This window comes from Peromyscus leucopus, chromosome 7, assembly GCF_004664715.2.
Source record: "Peromyscus leucopus breed LL Stock chromosome 7, UCI_PerLeu_2.1, whole genome shotgun sequence".
NCBI classification, from domain to species: Eukaryota; Metazoa; Chordata; class Mammalia; order Rodentia; family Cricetidae; genus Peromyscus; species Peromyscus leucopus.
This window is the reverse complement of record NC_051069.1, coordinates 22,063,832-22,091,346: the sequence shown is the minus strand read 5'-3', so window position 1 is coordinate 22,091,346 and position 27,515 is coordinate 22,063,832. Positions and strand designations below refer to the sequence as shown.

The window sequence follows — 27,515 nt, the reverse complement described above, 5'->3', positions numbered from 1 at the left end:
TCAAAGGGCAATGAAAACTTTCCATTAAGTTCTGTGAGAAAATGCCCATGACCACCTCCTCTTGGGGTCCTCTAGGAGGACTTCTGGAGGTCTAGGGAGGACAGTTTCCACTCCGCCGAACTGGGGAGATTAAAACTGGGCCTAGTTATGCTTGGTGGTTGTGCTTCTTGCTAAAGAGCGGTTAAAAAAAAAAAAAAGACAATACAACAGAAGGCGCCATTCCAGTACCACACTGGAAAGAAACACAAAAACAGGGAGCCGCATGTTTTGAACAGCTTGCGTGGAAAAAATATTGACTGGGGAGTTTGGACAGCACTGTTCATTTTCTCTCACCGCACTCATTATTTGTCTTAAGGAGCAGGAGCCAGCCACGATTTTGGCAAACAGGCTAGAGGAAGAGGTGGAAGGGTTGTGTGGAGGCTTCTCGCCTAGGGGGAAATCAGGGCTGAGACCCAGTGGCTCCAGGCCAGCATGAAGTCTGGGGGAGGTGCTAAAGCTTCTTCCTCCTGGCCTAGGGTACCGACTAGACTATGGTCCTGGAGTTCTACTGAGCTTCGGCACCCATCACTCAGGAAGGCTCCTCTCCTTCGGAGCACAGCGAGCAGAGGATGAATCCCCGCCCATGTTTCTTTCGACTGGGGAAAGGATGCAGGGGTTCCATTGGCTTTCTCAGCCCGCCCTTCTTCTGGAGTTCAGACCCCAAGTTCCAGCAATGGGGCTCAGGCCAGAGCCTCCGCGCGCAGGCTAGAAACTCGACTCCTTCGCTTCCCCAGAGCGGGCGGGTTGGATTTAGCCCCGCCTGCCTGGGTGCGGGGCGTGGCCGGGGCTCGGGGCGTGGCCTGGGTGCGGGGCGTGGCCGGGGCTCGGGGCGTGGCCGGGGCGCAGGGCGTACGGCGGCGACTAGCCAGAGGAGGAAGAACATGGCGGGCGCAGCGGGGCCCGGGGCCGGTCCAGGGGCAGCGGGCGGAGATGGAGACGATTCGCTCTACCCGATCGCGGTTTTAATCGACGAGCTCCGCAATGAGGACGTGCAGGTACTAGGCTGGGGCTGGGGAGCCGAGGCGAGCTCGGAGGCGTACAGGGTAGGGAAGAGCGGGAAGGCCGGCTCAGCCATGGGGGCGGCCCCGGGGACGGCAGAGCCGTATTCAGCGCTTCTTCGTACGGGACCGGGGGCGGCGGCGGCGGCGGCTCCGCGGTGGTCCGTCTCAGCTCCCGGCAGCCCTACCTCAGCCTTCCGGGGCGGTGGCTCCCGGCTGCTCCGGCGGTGGGGCGAGGAACCAGTTCCCGCCTCGGGTGGACGAGCCGCGGTGGGTTGCGGGGCCTCCCGGGAGCGGAGGAGCGGCCCGGGGACCGGGGTCCCTTTGAAGTGCTGTGGAGTGTCTGCCTCGGCTGGCAAACTGGCCCGGCTGGTTGGGTGGGAAGAGCGCCACAGCTGATTAACCCAGATGAGTGGTGCATCAGTTGTGATGGAACTTTTCTCTGAAAAGGGAGGAGTCGTGTTTAACCGTTTCACCTGCTTCCTTCCGTCCAGAGTTCTCTCTTTTCAGAATCTCTCACTGCCCGGGTGTTTTCATTCATTCATTTCTTTCCGGGCCCTTCAGTGTTCTCCCCAGGATAGCCTCTGACTAATGATGTGTTAAACGGTCCTTGAGTTATTTTAGGAATAAGATCTAAGTGAAAGTCTCATCCTCGTTATGTATACCCTCTGCCAGTGTCTCACCTACCTGCTTCTTTTGACCTGAATTGCAACCATCTCTTTGCTTTGGTCTTCCCACTTCATGTTTAAAGCTCCGTCTCAACAGTATTAAGAAGTTATCGACTATTGCTCTAGCACTCGGGGTGGAAAGGACTCGAACTGAACTGCTGCCTTTCCTTACAGGTATGTGTCCTTTAAAGAAACACGTTCCATTTTCCATTGGCTTTCAAACTATTTCTTTTTTTTAATTTGTTACCTAGCGTAGCAACAAGTACTAGATGGAGCAGGTGCCTTCTGCAAGGTATATAGAAATGTTAGTCCAGACATAACTCAAACATAAGCCCTCTAATGGGAAGGTAGTTGACGTGGGATATGAATGTCTTAATAATTCTGTGAAACATTCAGGAAGACTTCTGATTTAGACAAGGAAGAAAATGCTTTTAAGATTGTAGTTGCAGCAGTGGTGTGAGTACCAGCTCGGTGGCACTTGTCCCCATGGGCTAACCAACTGTTGTTCTTCCCAGATACAATTTATGATGAAGATGAGGTGCTGTTAGCTCTTGCCGAGCAGCTGGGAAATTTCACCGGTTTGGTGGGAGGTCCTGACTTTGCCCACTGTCTGCTGGTGAGTACTGATCTATGGCCTCCCCTCCCCCTGAGTTGAATGAATAACGTAGGCACTTTGGCTTAACTCTTTTTTTTTTTTTTTTTCAAGACAGGGTTTCTCTGTAGCCCAGGCTGGCCTAGAACTCACAGAGATCGCCTGGCTCTGCCTCCCGAGTGCTGGGATTAAAGGTGTGCACCACCACCACCTGGCAACTTAGCTCTTATTTTTATCAGCTGAATATAAGAACTTTTTTTCTGCCTCCGTAGACTTGTTAGAGATGTGGAAGAAGGGAACTTAATTTCGTTTTCTTTCTTCTTTTGTTTGTATTTTTTGAGACAAGGTCTTGCTGTGTAGCCTTCACTGGCTTGAAACACTATATAGACCAGGCTGGCTTCGAACTCAGAGATCCTCCTGCCTCTGCTTCCAGAGTATGGAGATTAAAGGTGTGCTCCACCATGCATGCAGATGAACTAGGCCTTAAAGGATGACTAGAAACTGACTGGCTGTACAAGGCAGGGCTGTCTGTTTCGGGGCTCTCAATATTCCGTAGATGATGCTGCCTCCCATGGTTCCTAGCTCTGCCATGAACCTTTGTGTAGAATTCCAGACATTGATGGACATTAGATAAGTCGAGACTTGTAGAAATCAACAGTTAGATATGGGCTGTCATTTTCCCCTCAAAATATGCCTCTTTTTAGCTGTGTCAACCTGCCACCCAGCTATACAAGCGCAACTGAGAAGAAGGTAGCTGTTGTTTTCAGTGGTGCTAGAGATTGAAGCCAGGCCTTTGCTTCCTGGGTATGTTCTCAGTTCTCGGAGCTGCAGCCCAGCACTAGAAGGCGGTCTTCAGCCTTCCCCACCTCCGTCCTCACATCTGAGCCATTAGTCCTGCAGACTTTGCATCTATCCCAGTCAGTCTTAGGAGGTCGCTCGTGTGCTGAGCACTTGGTCCCCAGCTAGTGGCATTATGTTGGGAATTTCTGGAAACTTTAGGAAGTGAGATCTAGCGGTAGGAGGTAGGATGCTGGGGGCAGCCCCTGGAGGGTATTTTGCCTCTGTCCTTGGACTCTGCTTCTTTGCAGGAAGGCAGAGAAGAAGCTCTGCTGCCACACTTTATTACTACTGTGTTGTTCTGCTGAGGCTCATGGGGCCAGGCAACCATCAACTGGACTCTTGAAATTGTGAATCAGAATAAATCCTTTGTTTCTGTTAGCTATTTTTGTTCACAGCAGGGAAAAACTCACAATGTATACACTGTGTTCCTCTTGATAATTCATTCCACACACACTGGTCTTTCTGTTCATTGTAAACCCGGCTCATATTTCCTTAAGACATGGTCTGTAGGTGTTATCTCTAGAGAGATGCTATGTAGAGTTTTCTGTAGCTGACTCCTCGTAAGTCAGACAATTGCATTTTGAATGAGAGAGGCCTTCCGCGGCCCCCACTGAAGTAGCTTCCTGATCAACCCCTTGCCCTGCAGCCTGTTCTCATCTGATTCCACCATTAGGATGTAGACTCCTTTAGAGCGAGGCATCCTGTGTGTTTCTTCTCCTGGATCCTCAGTGCTACTACATAACAGTATTCATTACGGAAAGAATGAGTTTCATAGGCTTACAACTGTGAAACTTTTGGGGTTCAAAGCTGCTAGTGTATAAAAAATCGGAGCGAAAGTAAACAGGAGTGGTCATGAGGGCCCAGAAAAGGACATTGGAAAGCGGGCAGAGTTCAAACGAAGGGACTGCTCACAGGCCATTCTCCAGAGTTTGGCCTTCTGTAGTAGTGAGAGGAAAGTCACAGTGGGCAGGGGACAGATCATGAGTGGTGTCTACCTTTTGAACCATATTGGGCAGGCACACTTCTTCCCTTAAGTCTTGACCTTCACTCTTGGCCAGTTCTGCTGTGCAGTTTTGTTCTAATTCCTGCAGCTGTGCCTTGTGCTGAATTTCCTGGGATCAAATGCAAATTGAGAAAGGCAGCTAGAGGTTGAGAGAAGCAGCCCATCTACCAGGCCATGTCACATTCAGTTACTGACGAGGGTCAGACCTTGAACCTCTCCGTCTTTTATGTCTCTATAGCTGCAAGATCTCCCCCATTTATTTGCATTTATTATTTGACTGCTCTTTCTGAAACTCCCATTTTGCCCTTGGAAAGATTCTCAATGTATTTTGAAAACAAAACAAAAAACCCGGTGTTGACTCAGCTTTTTATTGGTTGCATAAATTGATGCCATTGAACTCTCATGGACAGGACTGCTTGCCCCTCCAAGCATGATAGAACCGTGCACAAAAGGAAATGGACTCTGTAGTCTGACCAGAAATTACCCCGCAGTTGTGGCACCCACAGTTGGCCGTAGTTTGGGACTTGTTCTTAAGGAAATATGCACACTGCTGTCTGAATGTGGCTGCATTTCATTTAACGTCAGCTCCCAGTAATAGTGATACTGTGTCAAGTCTCTTCGACTGTGTCATTTGTAGACACCATCTGGGGATTGCCATCTGGGACATGCGATCTTGGCTTTTCTGCAGAAGTCGTGTCTTCAGGTTGGCCACACCATATGTTATCACTGTGAGAACTGAAAGGAACCATTTGGTATGATGTAGTTAACATTCTGGTTACATGTACCGTTTCTCTTCAGTCACATAAAAGGTGTCAATCTGTGTCTAACCTGATTTAATAAGTTGTCATCTCTGGTTTTCCTTTTTGATCTCTGCAGCCTCCTTTGGAAAGCTTGGCTACTGTGGAGGAGACTGTCGTTCGAGACAAGGCTGTGGAGTCCCTGAGGCAGATCTCTCAGGAGCACACTCCCGTTGCGCTCGAAGCTCATTTTGTACCTCTGGTGAAACGCCTGGCAAGTGGGGATTGGTTCACCTCTCGTACATCTGCGTGTGGTTTGTTCAGCGTTTGCTATCCCAGAGCTTCCAATGCTGTCAAGGCAGAAATTCGACAGTAAGAGACAGTATTTTTTAGTGTCTGCGATTATTGGGGACTTCCAGCTGGAGTTTACACAGTACTTTGTTGCCATCAGACTAGCCTGGTGGGATTGCTGATGCAACTTTACTGATGGCTTAGTGTGTGTGTGTGTGTGTGTGTGTGTGTGTGTGTGTGTGTGTGTGTGTAGGAGTATTTCATGTGACAACCTCTGGTGATATTCCTCAGGTGTCTTCCTCCTTTTCTATGAGACAGGGTTTCTCATTGGCCTGGAACTTCATCACATAGGCTAGCTTACCTGGCCTTTGAGCTTTCTGGGATCTGCCCATCTCTGCCTCCCACCTTGCCACCTCTGAGGTTGTAGGCACTGCCACTATGCTGTGGAGCTGGGAGATTTCTCAGGTCCCACCCAGCCCCTTGGTCCCGCCGGGCCCCACAGTTCCTCAGCCGCTTATAAAATAAACATTCAGAGGCTTAATACTAAGTACCAATTGCATGCTATGGTAATTATGGCAGGCTTCCTGCTAGCTAGCTCTTATAACCTAACCCATTTCTATTAATCTGTATGTTGCCACGTTACCAGTCTGCTGGCATCTTGCTGTTCTTTAGGCTGCAGCTGGCATCTCCCCTGCCTCTGCCTTTCTTCCTGTCTCTGTTGGATTTCCTGCCTGGCTATAACCTGGCTTGCCATAGGCCAGAGCAGCTTCTTTATTGACCAGTCATAGCAATACATATAAAGCAGCTTATTTATTAACCAATGGGAACAACCTGTATTCACAGTGAACAAAAAGACATCCCCCAGCAGTGCTGAGCTATTTATGGAGGTCCTGGGGACTGAGTGGGCTTCACTTGGGAGGCAGGCACTTTCCTGACTGAGTTTCCTGGTCCTTTCTTTACATCTGTGAGTAGAAACCGAGTCACTGATGTTTGTAAGGGAAAGGCCCCAAAGGCCATCTCTTGGTATTGGGGCATGTTTAACCGAGTGTTTGACAGGAAATACCTTATTTCACGCTGCAGGCACTTCCGTTCCCTGTGCTCAGATGACACACCAATGGTACGACGTGCTGCTGCTTCCAAATTGGGTGAATTTGCCAAAGTTTTGGAGTTAGACAGTGTGAAAACTGAAATTGTTCCATTGTTCACGAATCTAGCTTCAGATGAACAGGTAACTCGAGGCTTTAGATTTAGGAGACACAGATGTGCTCTTTAATAATGGAAAACATATTTATTGGGGGAGTTTTGACTCTGCTGTAGGGTCCTTTTGCAGAGTCAGCACTCAGGTCTGACCGGGTGTTGTCCTGATGCCCGTGTGTTTGTTTCTGAACTAGGCCCCACTTTCTTGACAGTAGCAGCTGTTAGAAGGAGGAGTCAGGGGTGAACTGAGTTCTTTAACTAGGAAGCCCAGGACTGCATCAGGGATGGGGTCTTTCAGATTTGCGGGCTCTATTGTGCTCTGCAGAGGAAGCACTTCCTGGAATCCCGACTTTGTCCATTCTGCACTAGTGTATGGTATCACTACACACACCGGAGGTCTTCGATCCCAGGGTCTGCTTCCTTTGGTGTGGAAATGATAAAATGACTTGGTAGAGTTGTTTCTCAGTACAAGGGTGGGGAAGGTTGCAGGGTCGTCTGTAGAGCTGTTTCCCTATGTAAAGTGGGGGTATTTATACCACCGCCTGTGCACACCCCCTTGTGTACTCACTCTGAGTCACCTTTAGACCACTTGCAGTGCCTCATACAGCATGAACCAGGCCTGGGGAGATGGTTCAACCTGTGAAGGTGATAGCTGCCCAGACCTGGGGCCCGGTGTCTGGTCCCCAGAACCCATCAGAGCTGAATGTGGTGGCACGCTCTGCAATCCCAGCACTCCTATGGGGATAAAATCCCCTGAAAATCATGGGCCAGCCAGCCTGGGGTGCACAGTGCAGCAGCAGAAACAAGAGAGACCCTACCTCAGCAAGGTGGAAGGCAAGAACCAAATCCCCAAGATTGCCCTCTGACCTCCATATAGGTGCTGTGGTATGCATGTACCCACACACTCTCACATACACAGTCAATAAATAATAATAATAAAACTATAGTGTAGATGATCTGTATATAGTTATTATACTACTTTCTTTAGGGAATAGTGACAGGAAAACAGTCTGTATGTGTTTAGTACAGATAAAACAATGTTCTCAAATATTTTGATCCATGGTTGGCTGACTCCATTGATGTGGGGGAACCATGGACATGGACTGACTGTATCTCTCAACCTGTTTTAAGCGGCTACATGTATTGTGAAATTAGGTTCTCCTAACAGCTCCATTTCTAGATACTCATGGAAATGGAGACCCAGTTAGTTTATGAAGCTTGTTCAAGGCTGTATGTAGCTAGTGGTGCAGTTGGGTTTGAATGTACGTAGGCTTCAGCCCCAAGTTTCTAAGTCTTATCATTTGAACACTGGCAACATTTCAAGCATGCAGATGTCACACGTTCATGGTGGTTTCCGTGTTGGAGCAGGACAAGCTTAGAATCCTTATTTGGAATTTAGCTGCTTATACTTCCCATGGCATAATTTGATGTTTTCTTTTATCTTCTGTCCTTCCTGCAAAATAGTAGACTAGGGATTTTCAGATTTTCTGGTGAAGGCCAGCCAGGAAATATTTTTGGCTCTGTAGATCATAATATCCCTGTTGTAATTGTTGAACTTTGCTCCTGTAGTGCTGAAGCAGACACAGACTATGGAAACCAATGGACATGAAACTCACCCACTCATAGGTGCTCAAAAAAAAGATTGAAATATGTACACATTGTGCCTTCTCTGACGTGAGCAGAAGATCTGCTCATGGCTTACTCATTGACAGAAACATTTATTGAGTGCATACATAGAATACTTTCATATGTGAGGCACAGTTCTAGTGTTAAAGGCATACAGGGACCCCACTCTCATGGAACTTACATTTTAATGGAGAAAAAGAAACATAAAAATCAGGCAAAAATGTTTTGAAAATAGTGTAACATGGTGGGACACTGATGGCTGGTCAGCAGAGTGCGCTGAAGACGTGACAGATGAGAGGGAAACACTGTCTGCTCCTTCCATGAGCATCAGAGCCCAGGAAAGAGAGGACACGAAGCAGGAAAAGGCCAACACTGGAACATGGTGATGGGCGAGTCCAGTAAGCATGAAAGTGGGGAAGAAGGAAGGGGCAGGAGCATCGTTGGCCCACAGCAGACTGTGGTTTGGGATTTTCTTCTCTAGATGCAGTGGGACTCTGCCTAGATGTGGAGAAGAGGTGTGACATGTAATTTACAGTTTGAAAGGTCATCCTGGCTTATGGGTGGAAACACAGTTGTAGGAGGGATAAGGATAGAAAGAGAAGGCCAGTTAGGTGATGAACCAGGCAAGTGATGAGGGTGCATGTGCGCTCTGTTGGATTTGTGTGTGTGCACCTGTGCCCATACACACACTCACATGCACGCTATGTTGGATTTGTGTGTGCGTTTGTGTTCTGTTGTATCATATATACAGTAAATTTCTTGCTCCATTTCTCCTTGGTGCTCATAGGGTTATATGTCTGATTTTCCCAAGGCCGAAGTCCTAACTCCTAATGTCTAATTAAGCTTTAAGTTTGTGTTTTCTCTTTCTCAGAAGACATTCTTGTGTCCCATTTGGCATTGATCAGCCTTATATATGGAAAAGCAGGTTGTCTCTCTACCTTTCCAGTTTTCTTCTGCTCTGTTTTACTCGACATGGTTCTCGGTTTGAGTTTCAGCATTTCAGTTCAACTGTTATTTGGCTATTAACTTTCCCCCCAGAATTTCTGTGTCTTGCTTTGTACACTCTGTATCATGCTACTGTTCGGGCCAGTGAGTAGTTGGAAATAGCTTTCACAGTGATCTCCCTTATCCTTTAAACTCTTCAAATACGTTATTAATACTTATGGAAGTATATTTTCAACTTCTTATTATAATAAGGCTTTGAATATAGCATTAAATTAAAAAGTAATCTTTATATTTTGAGGCCAATCAGACATCCCAGTGGTAAAGTGTTTGCCTGATTTCAATGCTCAGAACCTATGGAAAGTTGGAAAATGTGACTCCAGGATGTTGTCCTCTGACCTCCACACACATTATTCACATACACTAATAACACTTAGAACATCTTTTTCATTTTACTTAATAAAAATTTGGCTGCAGTCGAGATAATTTGGACAAAGTGCCATTTTATGTCTTTCACATGCCAAGGAAGAGGTTACTCAGCTATTTGAAAACCTAAAGACACAGCATCATAAATGGAGGTTATCTTAGTGTTTCTATTGCTGTGATGAATGACCAGAAAACAAGTTGGGGAGGAAAGGGTTTATGTGGCTTACACTTCCACATTGTAGTTCATCACAGAAGGAAGCCAGAACAGGAACTCAAACAGGGAAGGAACCTGGAGGCAGGAGCTGATGCAGAGGCCATAGAGGGGTGCTACTGACTGGCTTGTACCTCACATGACTCGCTCAGCCTGCTTTCTTATAGAACCCAGGACCACCGGCTCTGGGATGGAACCATCTACAATGGACTGGGTCCTCCCTATAAATCATTAATTAAGGAAGTTGGCCTAGAGGCCTGCCTATAGCTGGCTGTTGTGGCGGCATCTTCTCAGTTGAGCTTCCCTCTTGGATGACACAAATGAACCAGCACAGTGGTTTTCTCTCCCTCTTTCTTAACCAGTACCCGTGACAGCATCTCCTCACACTACACTCAGTCGGCCCTGTTTCAGCAAACTGACCGAACAGAATGTTTTTCCTTTAGGATTCTGTCCGCCTGCTAGCAGTGGAAGCGTGTGTCAGTATTGCCCAGTTGCTGTCTCAGGATGACCTTGAGGCCTTGGTCATGCCCACACTCCGGCAAGCAGCAGAAGATAAATCTTGGCGGGTTCGCTATATGGTAGCTGACAAATTTTCAGAGGTAAGTGCCCTGGCATTTCAAGTATTCAAAACCTACAGGCATTTGCCCCACAGATTTTGTGTCAGACACAGCTTATAAATTCTGTTGAATAGTTTTGAATATAGCATCAAAAATTTTAAAAAAGGAGACAATTAATCTTTCTATTTTGAGGCCAGTCATAAGGCTCAGAGGGTAAAGTGTCTGCCATGCAAGCCTGCCAGCCTGATGTGGTTACAGTATACATTTGAAGATTGTACTATTTTGTTTTTAGTAGCTCTTTTTATAGTATACATTAAACCTGTATAAATTGTTTTCTAGCTCCAGAAAGCGGTGGGCCCTAAAATCACGCTCAATGACCTCATCCCCGCCTTCCAGAGCCTCCTTAAAGACTGTGAAGCTGAGGTCCGAGCAGCCGCTGCCCACAAAGTGAAAGGTGGGTCCTTTCACTTTGGCGTCATTGATCTGATGTGATTTTGGTTTGGTGTTTTTTACTGAAATAGGCCCCAAAATGTAGAAATCAGAAAAAAAAATTAGTCTGTGTAGCAACATTTCCATCGACATTGATGTGTTTGTCATGTTCAGAAGTCTGGCGGAGTTGGAAGTTATAAGATGTTGCCAGCAGAGATGATGTCAGCGTGCAGCTGCCGTTCCATAGTTCACATTAGACACCCACTGTGTCTTCTTGCTCCTTTAGTTTGTCACACGGGGCACTTAGACCATGCTATGAGAAGCAGGCTAATTTTCTCCATTAGCATTTATTTTTGAACTGTTGGAAAGATCTGGCCAACTTTGTTTGGCTCCTAGACAGCATTGCATTGTTTGTTTGTTTCAGAACTTTGTGAAAACCTGCCCACCGAAGGAAGAGAGACCATAATTATGAATCAAATCCTGCCCTATATAAAGGTGAACGTGACTTCATTTTATTTGTTTACTCTGTGAAGCTTTTAGCATTTTAACAAGGACGAGGCATAAATAAGTCAAATACATAACATTTGTGGCAGTGTTATAGTTTATTTGTGCAAGTCACAATTGTACACTGCTGTGGGTGCTGAGGTTCGTTACCCCGGAGGCGTCTGGGTCAGCTACTATGTGACTAGTGTTGCTGTTGACTCCTTGGGAGGCGGTATGGAGGCTTTTGCTGTCTTTAATTTTTATTTTGTTTTAGGAATTAGTGTCTGATACCAATCAACATGTCAAGTCAGCTCTAGCTTCTGTAATTATGGGATTATCTACAATTTTGGGCAAAGAGAACACCATTGAACATCTTCTGCCTCTTTTTTTAGCTCAATTAAAGGATGAGGTGAGTCTGGCTAGGAATTCTTTGGCTTTGATGTTACTGATTTGATGTGATTTTGGTGATTTTACTAAAATAGGACCTAAAGTGTATAGGTTGGGGGGAAAATAATAATTTAGATATTTGACAGCCCTTCTGTTTGAGTATAGGGTTACAGGGTTACAGGTTTCCCAAAAAATGGGCACAAGGACTTATTTTAAAAAAAAAAAAAAGAGGTAGTTGGGTATGGTGGCTCTTGCCTTTAATTCCAGTACTAGGGAGGCAGAGACAGGCGTAACTCTGAGTTCAAGGCCAGCCTGGTTTACAGAGCAAGTTCTGGGATAGCCAAGGCTATACTGCAAAACCCTGAATCAAAAACCATAAACCAACCAGACACACTAAAAACTTGGGGCTGGAGAGGTGTCTCAGGAGTCAAGAGCACTGGCTGTTTCAGAGGACCTGGACTTGCTTTCCAGCACCCACATGACAGACAGCTCACAACTTTGTTCCAGGGGATCTGATGCCTTCTTTGAACCTCTGCAGGTACCAGACACACACATGGTACACAAACCTACATTCAGGCAAAAACTCATGCATATAAAATAAAGAAGTCTTAAAACCACCCCAGAAATAGCTATCTTTTAAATTTTTTGTATTATAGTCACTGGCTCGTTATTTTATTTTTTTTTTAAAGCTAATATATCTTTGCCTAAACACTATCTTTTATTTAAGTTTAAAATACAGAATCAGATATTAACCTTTAGGGGCTGGAGCAATGGCTCAGCAGTTAAGAGGTCTGCTGCTCATAGAGGACCAGGGTTCGAATCCTAGCATCCACATTTTGAGTGGCCCACAACTACCTATAGCTCCAGCTCTAGAGGATCCGACTCCCTCTTCTGGCCTTCGTGGGCACCCACATATATGGGTAGACGTACACATTACACAGACAGTACATAGACACAGATGAAAAATTAAAACATTAATGCCAGCCATGATCCAGGTGCTTTGTTGCCAGCAGGCCTAGGTCCTGCATTACTCCCAGATGTTGATGAGGAAATGAGGCACAGGCAGATGAGATGATGCTGAGGTCTTCCAGCAGTGGCAGATCTAAGATTCGAGTACATAGAATTTAATTCCAGGGCCTGGGATTTTTACCATCTCATAGACTTTGTGCTTATTTATTAATTAAAAGTCTAAAAAACTTTCTTGTGCATGTGCGCACATGCAGAGCTCAGAGGCTGGCTGCGGAGCCAGTGCTCTCCATCCACCTTTACATGGGCTTTGGGGATCAAAGCCAGGTTGCCAGGCTTGTGAGGCAAGCACCTTTTCCTGTTGAGCCATCCTGCCTGCCAGTTGTTAATTAATTTTTAGTATTGGCATATTAAGTCAGGAAATCGCACAGGCCTTTAACTGACATTCTGGTGAAGATCAGTTGCACTGTGTCTTGGATTGTCTGTGTATTTGGCATTTAAGATTTCCTTCTTCCTTGTAGCTCTTTCGGTCTACTGCAAACCGGGCGAATGTTTTACCACTAAGCCATGCCCCAGCTCTGTGACTGCCACCTTTCTAAGCCTTTCTAAGCCTGAGTCAGTGCTACATTTTATTTAGTACTTTTTATTCGATGCCTCATGCCAGGAGGGTGCTGGGCAAAGAAGTTAATTTTCATGTCTCTGGGGCTTGTGTGCTTACAGTGTCCTGAAGTTCGTTTGAATATCATCTCCAATTTGGATTGTGTAAATGAAGTGATTGGAATCCGTCAGCTCTCTCAGTCTCTTCTTCCTGCCATAGTGGAACTGGCAGAAGATGCCAAGTGGAGGGTCCGCCTGGCTATCATCGAGTATATGCCGCTGCTGGCGGGCCAGCTGGTGAGTTCCTGGGCTCTGTGAACAATGGGGTCTGTCAGATCATGGAGCGGAGCAGGTGAGTGGGAGGCTAGGCAGTCAGTCTGGCCTGGTTCAGTTAGATGCACCGAGGTAAATTCCTGTGGCCTGTAGGATGATTTTTATTTTCAGTAGTGAAGGAAGGCCTAACAGAATGGTGTTCTAGAAACATTCATCTCGCTGCCCTCCTCATGGTCAAGGTGTAGAATATATTCGTGTAACAAAAATGTTGTATTATTTAAAACCTATGTGACTGAAGAACTGATCCGTGGAAGAAAACATGGTTTTAGGATACGTCAGTTTGGCTTTTTGTTGGACTCTGTCCTAAGCAAAATGAACTCAGGGTCATTTTCCTGCATCCTGATGACAGGAATTTGAGGATCCACCACACAAAGAGCTTATAATGGTGGCTGTTTTGGGTAAAGTCCTGTTATCACACTGTCTGCTATTTGGGTTTCATTATTAGTCTTATTCTAATGAATATGACTAATTATAAATTCAAGGCTGGGCTTCATGGCCACATGCTTCCCTTTCTTTCTCAATAGGTGCAGACAGTGGGAACCTTGATAGCCTTCACCGCATGGAGCCCCTAGACTAACTAAGGCTTAGAGAGTTGTCAGCTGTAACTGGGGAGATGGACAAGTGATTGCTCTCGGGCGGCAACTGTGTGCTGTTTCATCTCCAGTGGCTCCCATAGTGTGTGTTATTAATTAGACACTTGGCGTTTCTTACTAGTTGGATGAAGGAATACTGGTGTGGTTTTTAAGAATGCTCGTAATGTCAGTTTACTGCTGATATCACTATTCTTTGTTGTTCCCCACCCCCAAGGCTTAGTTCCAGTCCTTTCACATCACAAGTGGAGTTCCTATTTTCCATCCTATTGCTAATTTTGATGTTACGAGCATGCATCTTGTAGATGGCCATGGTAGTGTGTTTGTATCAAATTTGATACAATTCCTCAGAGTGAATGCCAAGCATACCTTTGTGTCAGGGAGAGTCATCTTGCCATGCTTCTCCACCATCACTTCTGAATGTTGAGGGTCCTTTTCTGTTCTCAGTGATCTGTGCCACTGTCTGGAGTGAAAAGTTGCAGTGGCTAATAATGGGTTTGCTGGATGAAGCAGCTGTCTGGAAGGAAGGTGGATTATAGGTACCATTTCTTTGAACCTTAGCTCCACCAGACCTGGAAAGTCTCCAAGGGCCGCCAGCAGTATACAGAGCAGTGTGGAAATAAGACAGATGGTGTCTTGGCTGGTTTATACCTTTCTGGCTAGGATGACATACATCAGGCATGGACACATTGTGTTTGACCATCCCGTCTTGGTAGCATATCTGTTCTTTTGGTTTCCTTTTTTTAAAGATTGACTTAGTTTTATGTGTGTGAGTGTTTTTCTTGCACATGTATGTGAAGCATATGTGTGCCTGGTACCTATGGAGTCCAGAAGAGGGCACTGGATCCTTCAGAACTGGAGTTACGGATAGTTGTGAGCTGCCATGTGGGTGGTAGGAACCAAACTCAGGCCTTCTACAAGAGTCTGGGGGTTGGGGATTTAGCTCAGTGGTAGAGCGCTTGCCTAGCAAGCACAAGGCCCTGGGTTTGGTCCTCAGCTCTGGAAGGAAAAAAAAAAAGAGTCTCAAGTGCTCCTAACGGCTGAGCTATCTCTCCTGCCTCCGTTTGTACAGTCTTAGTGTTTATGTGTAAACTTTTTTGTTTTTTAAGTTAGTCAGTTTGTAAAGTTCTCTCAAGACTATTCAGCCTGGTTATGGGCCTTGATGAGTAAATACAAAGTTAAACCACCAAATATCTGAAGGAGATCAGAGGAAAATCTCTACCTGGAATGAAAACGGAATCTGAGAGCTGATGCTGTAGGCGCAGTGCCTATCAGAATCAGTGACAGCAAGGTGCAGCCGTTTGGTGTCAATCACAGGACCATTGGTCTTGGTCACTGGTCAGGAATGTCTTAGACTTGAACCAGAAGAATAAGCGTAAAGACTTCAGAAGGAAGGCAGCAGGAACATGCATCACGGAGCGCCCTTGTGTGCTGTGTATGTCCCACGGCCAGAGGTGGGCTTGTCGCTAGCCCGTGTGAACTGACCAGCAGGCTGGAGAGTCAGGACGGTTCCAGCCCGTCACTTCCACTCTTGCACACTTGGTGCCTGTTTTCTCTGCTGCGTCCTGTCCTGCAGTGCTGTCTTCTGTTGGGGACATCTTGGTGTCAACCTGCCTCATTCTCAAGGACTTGCTCTTAACCAAAAAGGAGAGATGCCAGTTACCAAGCCCCTCGGCAGCCATTTTTCTGGGTAACTCATTTTCCCATGGCATCTGCATTTGCTTGGCAGCTTTTCCACGGTGCCCTGCCTTCTCAGTCCTGTGCATGGCTCGGTCCTGTCCCCTGTTAGCAGGGCCCTCACCACTCACTCCTGCTTGTTTTTGCTTTCTACCTAGTAGAGAGTTTCATAGTTTCTAAACTCCACAGCATTGTTTTCATGGCTTTTTTGTGTTTCAGCTTGTTTGGGAGTATGTCTTTAGCTTTTAGGTAATGGTTGTGCAATGTAAATAGAGCATCTTATACTAACTTTGGAAATGTTTATTAATGGAATCTTCCTTATCCATAGGGTGTGGAGTTTTTTGATGAAAAGCTGAATTCTTTGTGTATGGCCTGGCTTGTGGATCATGGTGAGTAGACAAGTTAAAAACAGATATTGTGGGAAGTCCAGGCTTTTGCATGTGTCTGTGATGTTCACATATGGCCGTTTGGAGAAGAGTCCTGTGGGACTCGCTCTTTGCCTTGACAGCATGGTGTGAAGGAGAAGTCGTTGGAGTTCTGCTGGCTCTCTCTGACTACATAAACATTTTACTTACTCCTCCCTGTGGCCCGGTTGTCCTGCCTCTGTCTGCTGGGTGCTGGGAGTAGAGGCGGCCAGCACCGTGCCTGGCCTGACTGCACATTGGACATCTGTACTTCAGGTTCCTTTCTGTTTTAAATGTACTTGCCGTGCTGAGTAGCCCCTCTGCCCTCTTCCTCCTGCTGCTGTGAGCTGCAGACTCTTAGATGGACACTTCCCCCAGCCACAGGGCTTGCAGCTGACCTGCTGCCATTGGCGTCCTCGGTACCTGCAGACGAGGCTGGATAGAGTGGGAAAATGGCTACTTGAGCTTTCTGAGGTGATGTGCAAAGGTACAGTAGGAGTTGGGGACATGTCTGTCCCTAGGACAGAGCCAGGGCTTCGATTTGGTGAGAGGAAGGCTTTCCTCTGCCTGCTGCTGCTGGGCTGGAGATTTGAGCTCAGGGACGGTCTTACTGGACAGGGATGACCAGGCCTGTCGGTGATGCCCCAGGGCAGTGTGTGTGCTCATACTCCCTTATTTCCCTGGTAGCTGATGCGGGGAGGAGCTGTGTCAGGTCCTAGATGTGGCCTGAGCCCCACTCCAGGGAGCGCCATCAAGTTCTCCTGTGATACGTCCCATGAGCTTTGGGGCCATGTTTTGGTGGGTGTGATAAGCATCCTGTTGTGGTTCCCCAGTATACTGTGAGTACTTTATGTACTGAGTTATTTATCTGTGGGTACTTGTGTCTAGGTACTAAGGAACGAGTAAGAATGTGTCTGCTTACATTTGTAGGTGGTTTTGTTAAAAGCGTACTTGTATCATATGTCTAAGTGAAAAGGAAGGTTGTGAAGCTGTGTATCACAATCTGTTAAGGCATATGTATGGATACATCTGGTGCTTTTAAACTGTGTTGTAAAGACTTCTTTATTTCTCTTTTTCCCAAAAGTTGTTTTATGACCATTTTTAAAAAAATGATAAAAAATGATCATTTATAAATCATAGGAAAGGTGCTTTAAGTTTTTTTAATTTTAAATTATGTGTGTATGTGTCTGTGCGTGATCTTACATGTGTGCTTGCAGGTACTCTAAGAGGCCAGGGAGGGCATCAGCCCCTGCTCTGGGGCTAGGATTGCAGACAGGTGTGAGCCCCTGGCTTAGGTGCTGGAAAGTGAACTCTAGTCTTCCGGAAGAGCAGTATGCATTTCCTTAACCATTGAGCCATCTCTCAGTCTAAGAAATTATTTAAAAAAGTTTGCCGGGTGGTGGTGGTGCACGCCTTTAATCCCAGCACTCAGGAGGCAGAGGCAGGTGGGACTCTGTGAGTTCGAGGCCAGCCTGGGCTACAGAGCGAGATCCAGGACAGGCACCAAAACAACACAGAGAAACCTTGTCTCGAAAAAAACAAAAAACAAACAAACAAACAAAAAATTTATTTTTGGCACATATTAGTGTGCATGGCATTCCCAGCAGATCTTTTTACTGCTTCCTTTGGAAGCCGACCTTCTGGATTAAGACAGGCTTTTTTTTTAAATAAAGTTTTTTTTTTCATTTATTTATTTTTAAAGATTTACTTATTTATTATGTATACAGCATGTATGACTGCAGGCCAGAAGAGGGCACCAGATCTTATTATAGATGGCTGTGAGCCACCATGTGGTTGCTGGGAATCGAACTCAGGACCTCTGGAAGAACAGCCAGTGCTCTTAACCTCTAAGCCATCTCTCCAGCCCAAGACAGGCTTTTTTTTTTTGTCTTTCAAATTTTGAAGGACTTCTAAGGTCCAATAATTACAAGATGTAACCTAAGTATTGCCCCTCTTTTTTTTCTTCCAACTTGGGAGCTGTTGGGGTGGAGTGTATGTATGGTGATTTCAGAATTTCCTGATGCAGAGGCTGGATGGTGGCTGAGAATATCTACTTGTCTGTGGGCTTTCCAATGCATCTTTTTTTGTTTTTTGTTTATTGAGATAGGATTTCGCTGTTTAGCCCTGGCTGTCCCGGAACTTGCTCTGTAGACCAGGCTGGCCTGAAACTCAGCTCCATTTGCCTTGGCCTTCGGAGTGCTGGGGTCATAGGTGTATACCACCACCACATGGCGTCCTACAGCTTTTGTATTTTAGCTTAGAATTTTATAATTTGAAGAAAAATTATGTTTTGCACTTTAAGTGGTACACAGTGAACAGGTTCCTTTGGGAACATCCCTCTATCCCCTCCTCGGGCATGAAACGGCTGGAGGAGCCTTGTGAGCAGTCCAGAGAAGCTGAAGGCCGCCTTGCTGACAGTGGGCAGTGTCGACCAAGGGGAGGAAGTTCAACCAGAGTTCCCGGTTTTGTTTTTCTGAGTGGTGGGGGCACTTCATTTACCAAGTCAACGTTGGTGAGAATAGACAGAATTAGATATTGAAAGAAACCTTTCAGATCGACTGACCTTGAGGGAAAGACAGACACACAGACAAAACAAGGAGTGAAAACTGGCAGAACTCAGGAAAGGCTTGCATTCCTCTGAAAACAGAAGTGAGAGTTGCCAGGAATATAGTAGGCCTCTGGCCAAGTAGAGTTGAGTGCAGTTGAGGTCTTGGTCAAGGCTCAGTCTCTGGTGACTTTGGCAATGGAACCCTGTGTTAGTGGCATTGTGGTAAGAACAATCATTTTGTTAAAATAAAGTATTTATTAAAAACCAGTAGCTAGGAGACAAACCTGGGTGCTGCCATCCTTGGACATGGACATTTTAAACTGCAATGGGTGGGCTTCAGCATGATTATCATGCAGTATGTGATGTTAGGTTTGCAGAGTTTATTTTGGGTCTGTGTGATGTGATGGTGTGTAAAGCAAGCGACTGAAGATGTTCTCTTGGACTCTGCTGCAGTCTACGCCATTCGGGAAGCTGCCACCAACAACCTCATGAAGTTAGTCCAGAAGTTCGGTACAGAGTGGGCCCAGAATACCATTGTCCCTAAAGTGTTAGTGATGGCGAATGATCCTAATTACTTGCACAGAATGACCACTTTATTCTGTATTAATGTAAGTATTAATAATGGTGTTATTGCTAAGCTCAGGCATTGAATCATTCTCTGTATATTTCTAAGTTCTGAATGAGCTATCTTCTGTTTGAGGTGCATTTCATATACTGATCAATTTGGATAATTAGAATAGAGAAAAAGTTGATTTAAAAACTTGGAGCTGGAGAGATGGCTCAGTGGACAGGCATGCCCCCTGTTCATCCAGAGGACCTGAGTTTGAGTCTCAAGCACCCATGTGAAGCAGCTCACAGCATCTATAGCTCCAGATGCTGCTGGTGGATCTCACTCTTCTCATCTCCCACTGCCATCCCCCTCCCCATGAACTCACACGTAATAAGATAAAACTGAATAGTTAAAGCTTGCAGTATTTAAAGTTGCCGTTTTAATGTAGGTATTGGCATAGGCCTTCATCTTTGGGGCCACCTCCTGTTCCTTAGATGCTCAAGCAGGAAACATTTTTCAGTTGGTCAATTACCTTCCCTTTAAATATTAGTTTGTTTCTTTAGATTGGGGAGTATTAAGAAAGTTTTCAATGTGCCGTCCTGTTTATTTTTCTAGGCACTGTCTGAAGCCTGTGGTCAGGAAATAACCACTAAGCAAATGTTGCCCATCGTGTTGAAAATGGCAGGGGACCAGGTGGCAAATGTCCGTTTCAATGTGGCCAAGTCACTGCAGAAAATTGGACCGATCCTAGACACCAAGTAAGATTGCAGTGCTGCTCTTGGTTTGAAAGTATGGCCTCATGGTGGGGAGGAATAGCTAAAATAAGCCCAGGGATTTCTTTTCTCATTTTACCTAGAATCTGGGTTATTCAGAGAAAATTCAGCCCTTGGTTTTGAGACTGTCCAGTTTGACTTTTACATTTATGTTCTGGGTATGTATAGAACACTGTCTGAAAGTGAATTTCACCAAGAACTTCTTTAGAAATTATTTGATGTATATGTCATATTTGTCAGTATTTAGAAGTATTTTCATTTTAAATAAAAAAATGACCATTGATCCAAACCCCAAATTCCATAGCAGATTGTACTGTAATGGACTTCTGTCCCACCAGGCATCTTTTGACAGTTACTTCTGCATTTCAGTGCCTTGCAGGGGGAAGTGAAACCAGTGCTGCAGAAGTTAGGTCAGGATGAAGACATGGATGTCAAGTATTTCGCACAGGAAGCTATAAGTGGTATGCATTTGTTTAGTGCTAGACTTGGGTTGGTGGGAGTTCTCCCCCACTGTGGGAGCGGTGGGGAATGGCAGTGTGATGAGCAGGGTAGGAGGCAGGGTGGCAAGCCCCTGCTCTGTTGGGCCTGTTTGGTTAGGGAGACCAGAGCAGGAGGGTCTCAGAGTAGAGGCGCCTGGGCTACATTGTGAGACCCTGTCTAAAATAAAGAAATGTCTTGGCCCACAGTTCTCTAAGTGGGCAGGCCATTTTCTCAGTTCCATGTGTAGGATGCTGATTCTTACTGGTAAGAGCAGTATTGGTTTGGACTTGAGTAAGTCTTTAACTTGCAGTCAGCCTGACAGAGTGCAGGGCCGCAGTGAGACCTCGGGCGCCTGCTTTTGTCACTGTTACGTACTGAATGTTCACATAGCAATCATTCATGAACTTTCTGTACCACTAACATGATTTTGTTTGGAATTTTCCAGTTCTTGCCTTGGCATAAAGAGGAACAGGAGGGAAAAGCCTTTACTAAGTTCTTATCACAGATCTCTAGTCCATGTGTTCTTACACTGGGTGGAGAAAAATGGAACCCTTCAAGATCTCATCCAAGCAAATGGCACCAGCTTAGAAGAAATCAGATTTCAGTGACTTGATCCTTTCTAAATATGAACTGAGACTGATTTTATTTCTCTGTCGGGATAACTTTAACCTCTCTTACTGACTAGTCGCCGATACTCCCTCGCTCAGTCACCCCTTGAGTGTCCCAGTGTTTTTTCCAGCACCATCGAGGCTCCTGCCTCCTCCCTTTTGAATCAGGCCCCAGCCACTTAAGATTCCAGACAGCCTGGATGGATTTGGACCCCGACACAGAGTGGAGTGATTCTCTTACTGTTTACATGTGTCTCTGTGCCTCTAGCATTCCAATGTTAAAATTAAATGGTTTAGAATAACTTATTATAATTATCCACTTGGGAGACAACACTGACATTTATTTGACTCTAGTCAAATCCACGTCTTTCTGGTTACGATGGTCCATATCAGTGTTTCACATGAAAGGAGACGTGGAAGGTTAATGTATTGGTTGTTCTGGTTTTCATTTGCTCAGTTTTGACTGTAATCATGTCATGCAGAAGCCTGAAGTGGGTGTATCTTGCTGCTAATGTGTGATGTTGAAAGGTATCAATTTCAACGGCTCAGCACTGTGACTGCCCTCAAAAACTCATAAGAAACTTTAGTGCCTCCTACTAAGCTATGGTTCTACTGTTTCATTGTGAAGTTTTGTGTTTCCAGTAAGTGTAGGAACCACTGGCCCTGGTTCTGCTTCCAGCAATGTTGGCATCTCGCCGTTGCTACGCTGCACAGTACCAAACTGAAGTTGTGCTGCTCAGTGTTTGCTTGTATCACTGAGGCTGGAACAGTTTTCTACGTTTGCACTAAAACTTCATTAATTTGTCCTGAAATTTAAGGTAGTAGGTAGAGCTGAAGGGTTTGCTGAAGCAAACTGTTTATGGAAGGCTGCTTGACACTTTTTAGAAGCACCTGCTTATCAGTGGGCATGCTGATTACCAATGACCCTGGTCAGTTATAACCCACTCCTTCCGTGAGCAGCCCTGACAGGTCACACCTTTTCTGATGACTCTTCTGGATAATGTAAATGTTTTTCATCTAACAGACTCCTTGTCTCCAGTGGACTCAGTTAATGAGGTTTTCCTGCAGCCTGGTTTTTCTCAGTGCATCTCATGTAGTTTGGTGTTTCCATTTTGGTTTCTGAATTGTTGATTTTACTTACAAACTCTTTTAGATATAACAAGCCCTGTTCTGTTTTGTGAAGGTCCAAAGATACCTATGAAACTTTGTACATTAAACATAAGTTACATAAAACCAAGTTTGTGTAAATGCTTTTATCATACCTTAGAAAAACAGAACAGAAAATTTCTATCAGAGATCGTGTGCCTGTATTTTAAACTGCCGGATTACTTTGTAGTAAGTTTCCATTTTATGTGTTCTAGGGTGAAGGTTTGAATATTTTCCTAGGTAAAAAGATTCTCATTTTAGTGCCTTAAATGACTGTGCTGTAAAGATTATAGTTTAATTTTTTTGACGTCATCTGCTGGCTGTATTCCTCTTTATTGAGTTTTATATTTGAGAGATTATTGTCTTGATTTTGGAAACAGTTGTGCATTGGGACAGTTGCTTCACCTTTGGTTGGAAATGCCATACGCTGCACTCATTTGAGAATAAACTTGTAAAGCATCCCTGTCCTGCTACCCCACCCCGCCTTGTGCCTTTACCTTTCTGCCAAAGACTACTGAAGGGAGACAGTGGACCCTTGACTTCTCAAATAAAGGTCACGTGGCATGCAGGATCTGTTTTTTGGGTGGCCATTAGAGGCTTCACTGTTCGTTCTGACGTACACAGTGAACTTCTTGTGTTACCCTGCATAGCAGCTGCTCTTCAACTTCAATTTGGCCATTTTCTCTACATACTCGTTTTACACTTGATTTCTCCAGGAGCCATGCTGCTGGCTTGTTTTGTCTTGTCTTGTCTTGTGTCACTACTGCCTAGACCAGTGTCTGGTGTATATTGTTGGTGCTTATTAAAAACCTGTTCACTAGTGATTCTAAGGTCTGCCCTCTGATGTGTGGAACAAAGTCACCACCAGACTGTCTCACTCTGTGGTTGATAAACTTAGAGATTTCTTGGCTCCTAGGAAGTAAGAGCCTCTGACCTAGGCCAGTCCCCACCCCCAGGATTTTTTTTTTCTTTTTTGAGACAAGGCTCTCTCTGTAGCCCTGGCTGTCCTGGAACTCTCTATGTAGATCAGGCTGGCCCTGCCTCTACCTCCTGAGTGCTGGGATGAAAGACACGCCACTATGCCCAGCTTGAGGAATGATTCTTTTGGAATTGTCTGGTTGCTTTGAACATATATTAAAGCTGTTTACATCTGGGCAGTTTATAACTGTTCAGCTTTTTAGGAAAGTAAAGCCAAAACCAACACATGCATCCCATGTCAATTAAAAAGTGCTCCATTAATAGTGGAGTTTTTAGTGATTTTTTTTTTCTACAGATTGTTCGGGGTTTACCCATCACGAACTTCAAATAGTAGATCTTGTGTGTCTAATGTGCTGCCAATGAGTCAGGAGCCCAAAGAGGGATTTTGTTTCATAAGGACAACAGCGTAATGTGTGATTTTGAATGAAGCTTTGTCAAAATAAAAGACACCCTTCCGGTTAAGGAAGTACCAAGCTGGATTGTGCTGATGTGGGCCCGGGGCTGGGGACTGTGTTTGCTGGAGGGCATGTTCTTATTCAAGAGACAGCCTGACCAGAGTGTCTTGTCTAAGTGTCCAGGATGCTTGTGTAACACCCAGGAAGACAGCGTGTCTTCCTGACACTGCTGTGACCCTGAGCCGAAAGCCTGGTGTTCCCTACACAAGTCCTTGGGTCCATCACACTGGGGGTGTGGGGCAGGGCAGCCAGACAGGCTGGGTGCTTAGCCTCCCCCTCATCCCCAGGGTGCTGTTCTTTGCCATTTACTGTCTCCCTGGATGTCAGGTGCACAAGGCCCTGCCACCCCATGTTCTTGATAAACAGTGACGTGGTTGCATGGCTGCTGTCCCTCTCTCACTGTTTCCAACCCCTTCGAGCCACGATCTTGCTTGTCCCTCCTGTTCCTTCACAAATCTCTAGTCCTCTTCTGTACCTAGAATAGCCTTGCTGTTCCTCATTTGCTTCCATGGGCCTGCTGTTTCCAGGAAATGACATCATGTTCAGTTGAGATGGAAATCGTTTGGAAGATGAAGAGAGCTTAATTACTCACTGGGAAGAAAAGCCAAGTCATTTCTTTCTTGGGAGTTGTCTTAAACTGCTATGATCAGTTCTGAAAGGAGCTAGGTCTTTTGTTTGTTCAGGCTACCCATGACCAAGATGTGGAGGGACCCCCAGTTAGATCCAGTGGGGTGACTCTTGAGCAAAAAGGCACCTTAAGTTAAAGTGCTGGCAAGGGCTGGCTTTTCCTGCACAGCTGCCCAGAGCCCTGTGTGCTGCTGGGCCATCATGGTGCCAGGGCAGCTGAGGGTATCCTGGCTGGGAAGCACAGGTGGGCTCGGGAGGGACATGCCCTGGTCAGGGACAGTGACAGGGCTGCTGTCTGTATCTCCAGTGGTGGCCCAAAGGCTGAGGAAGCTAGATTTTCCTGTGAAGGACAGTGAAGAGCCCAGCGTCCCTGGGGTTGACAAGAATCTCTTCCTGAGACCCCGAGTGCCTGGAGAGGACACTGGGAAGGTAAGTGCCCCGGAAACTTGGGGCCAGAGCCCTGTCCTTTCTGGGCTGAGGGGAGCCAGCAGAGCTTGCTGCTGCCACAGGGAAGGAGTCGCAGCAAGGCGGGCCGAGAAGCAGTCCCCAGCACACTGGCCTGGAGAGAGCCTCTCCAGGGGTTGCAGAGTGTATTTTAAAGTATTGCTCTGTTTTACTGCCTTTGTGAAGGGGTGCTCTTCTCCAGAGGTCAGTCATTCTGTGGTTTGAGGTCTCTGGGATCTTCCACAGACTGAGAATACCCACACAACGAAAGGGTAGAACGGAAGAGCTGGTACACTTTCCACACAGGTTGGAAAGTTATTGGCATGGTTCTACTTAGGTAGGGAGTCATTTCTAGTCAAGACAAGAGTCTATGCCTAATGTTTTCCTGGATGTTTTACAAGCCCATTTTGTCTCCTACAACTACATGGAAAAGGGATGCAGAGTTTCAGTTCAGCAGTCACTGGGGTTCCAGCTGTGGCCTGTGGTAGAAGGGTGGTTATGACTTAGAAGTGGAGAGCCTGGGCTACCTAGTGCTGACGTCAGACTAGTTACAGTGACTGCCAGAAGCTGGTGCTCTCATACCCACTCCAGTGGATTTTATAGTTAAACCACTGATAAAAAGGTTGACTTTAAATCACCTGACTTGTCATTTGATGTAAATGGAGGCCATGCTATCTTTCCTGTTGTGAACACTCGCCCTTCTCTGTCTCTGCACACTATTGTCCTTCACCTGAGTTGCCCAGCTCTCTGTGGTTCAGGCAGCCCAGGGGTGTTGCATGCTGGGAGAAAGTGCTGCCTGACTGCTGCTTACAAAGCCTCAGCAGCCTGAGGTGCCCGCCCTTCATGCCCCTTTGTCTACTTCTAGAACTTCGTTGAGGGAAGAGACCTTCCTGGGCTAGTAAGAACAGTGATTCTTTTTTTTTTTTTTTTTTTTTTTTGGTTTTTCGAGACAGGGTTTCTCTGTGTATCTTTGCGCCTTTCCTGGGACTCACTTGGTAGTCCAGGCTGGCCTCGAACTCACAGAGATCCACCTGGCTCTGCCTCCCGAGTGCTGGGATTAAAGGCGTGCGCCACCACCGCCCGGCCAAGAGCAGTGATTCTTACTGGCCTAAGCCACACACTTCTTAAGTGGTAATGGAGCTGTTTTCCAACCTGCTCAGGACCATTTGGTCCTGCCATTCAACTCCTGGAGAATTACCTGGGCCGAGTTGACCACTGGAGGCACCCCACCCCCATGCCCCAGCTGACTTGGTCTGCTCTGAAGAAGGCTTTCCAGCTTAGCTGCCATTCCTTGATCCCCCGTTACTGTGATACCGTGTCAGACCTTTGACCAGATGCCTTTGCAGTCCATGTTTACCACGGACACATTTCAGGTGGTTGGGAACCTCCCTTAGAAGCCAGCTGTGCTGGTCCTGTGAGGCTGCAGCTCATTTCACCCACAAAATCCCCTTCCTTGCTTTTGTTTCACTTAGAGCAAATGTCCTGGGGGTGAAATGGAAGGGGACCTGCCTGTTGCCAGGCAGAGTTTTTCATGACAGGGGCCACAGCCAAGTGAATGTAGTAAGTCATCCAGTTGCAAACCAGAAATTGTTCTTAACCCCTTTCTCTGTTGGATGGCCAGCTCACTGATCTGTCCTCATCGGCAAAGAGTATCTGGGTGTTGAGAACTCTGGGAACCGAGTTCTTGACTGGCCTCAAAGCCCCACGGGAGTCATTTGATGTCTTAGGGCTGTGCCTGCTGCTTGGTCCAAGAGAACAGCCCAGGCTTCCTCCTGGTGAGGGGTGGGTGTTGCCTCAGTGCCATGGAGAGAGTCTCCTGAACTTGCATGGTCTTCTTCGTATTTGGTGACTTGTGTTCTTCATGCAGGACCTGCCAGGGAACAGCTTGGGCCGCTTCTCAGACTCTGCTCCCTCTAGGTCAGCATAGCCACTCCCTCCTGGGTAGAAGTTGCGCTCTGACCACAGCTGCTGGCGAGCGAGCTGGTCAGGCGAGGGTTAACAGTGGATTTGTTTATTCAATCGTGAAGTAGCTGTCACATGATTTTAATCAAAACACCATTTCCCTGACAACAGTGATGTCAGTCTTGTTGTTGCAGGAAGGAGCGGCTGTGAGGGACATTCAGTCTCCTCACTGAGCCCAGGTTTCACAAATCAAGTGAAACATCCATAAATAATGGGTGCAGGCACTGGGCTGACAATCCACCCTCCTCTTCCTTTTCTTTCTGCCTGGACAGACTGTTCTGTACAGACACTGACCAGCCCCAGTCCCTGCACTAAGTCTCAGCTAAGAGCTCACCTTCCCTGTCCCTTGCTCCCCAAACCCTCGGTTCTTGTGCTGGTTTAATCGGTGTTTTGCCTGTTTCTCCCACCCAGTCTCTGGTTTGCGCCTTCTGGCATTGGACTCTTCTGGGATCTAAGCCAGCACTTGCTGGTGACCTAGGATGTTCAGGCTGGCCTGAGATGAGGCTGTTCTGCTAGGCAGTTGACTTATTCCTCAGACTGAGGGGCATAAGAGCTGCCTGGGGATTAAGGGTAACTCTGAGGAGCCCCGCTGTGGGTGTTTGAAGGGTAGGAATTCAAGAGCCCAACTTCTTGGCCAGTGGATTAGTCTTGAACCCAGAAAGACTAGACTTCAGGAGACCCAAGTCCAGTCAGAAGACTGCTGCCCATGAGAGCTCAAGGATGTTTGATCATCCCTAGAGCCCTCCAGCTAAGGGAACTGGATCCTACAGGCCACTGATAGGTCACAAGTATAGAAGTAAATGGATTGGTAACAGGCCAGCTGGAGCAGGTTCCTAAGCTCTGGTCGGTCTCCTGTGACTCCCTGAGGACTGGGCTGTCTGTGCAAAGAAAGACTCCCCCAGGCTTTCTACCCTTCTCCACCCTTGAGTTTAATTAACTTTAAAGTTGGGG

The 27,515-nt window shown here is 46.3% G+C and overlaps 1 protein-coding gene across 4 annotated transcripts in view; it reads left to right on the top strand.

Moving 5' to 3' along the window:
- The first annotated feature begins 866 nt into the window (after positions 1-866).
- Positions 867-27,515, top strand: part of Ppp2r1b (protein phosphatase 2 scaffold subunit Abeta) — a 34,925-nt gene continuing 8,276 nt past the window's right edge. For 2 of the 4 annotated variants that reach the window (XM_028864926.2, XM_028864927.2), the window contains exons 1-15: positions 867-1,034; positions 1,789-1,879; positions 2,221-2,321; positions 5,017-5,249; positions 6,249-6,396; positions 10,014-10,169; positions 10,467-10,581; positions 10,981-11,051; positions 11,314-11,448; positions 13,113-13,286; positions 15,918-15,978; positions 18,995-19,149; positions 19,707-19,849; positions 20,234-20,325; positions 24,466-24,587. In XM_028864926.2, the coding sequence (XP_028720759.1) occupies positions 921-1,034; positions 1,789-1,879; positions 2,221-2,321; positions 5,017-5,249; positions 6,249-6,396; positions 10,014-10,169; positions 10,467-10,581; positions 10,981-11,051; positions 11,314-11,448; positions 13,113-13,286; positions 15,918-15,978; positions 18,995-19,149; positions 19,707-19,849; positions 20,234-20,325; positions 24,466-24,587 (1,911 nt within the window). In that variant the 5' untranslated portion in view covers positions 867-920. Of the gene's footprint in view, positions 1,035-1,788; positions 1,880-2,220; positions 2,322-5,016; positions 5,250-6,248; positions 6,397-10,013; positions 10,170-10,466; positions 10,582-10,980; positions 11,052-11,313; positions 11,449-13,112; positions 13,287-15,917; positions 15,979-18,994; positions 19,150-19,706; positions 19,850-20,233; positions 20,326-20,789; positions 23,539-24,465; positions 24,588-27,515 lie in introns of those variants that run through there. The other 2 variants (XM_028864925.2, XM_028864924.2) reach the window with 2 other exon arrangements.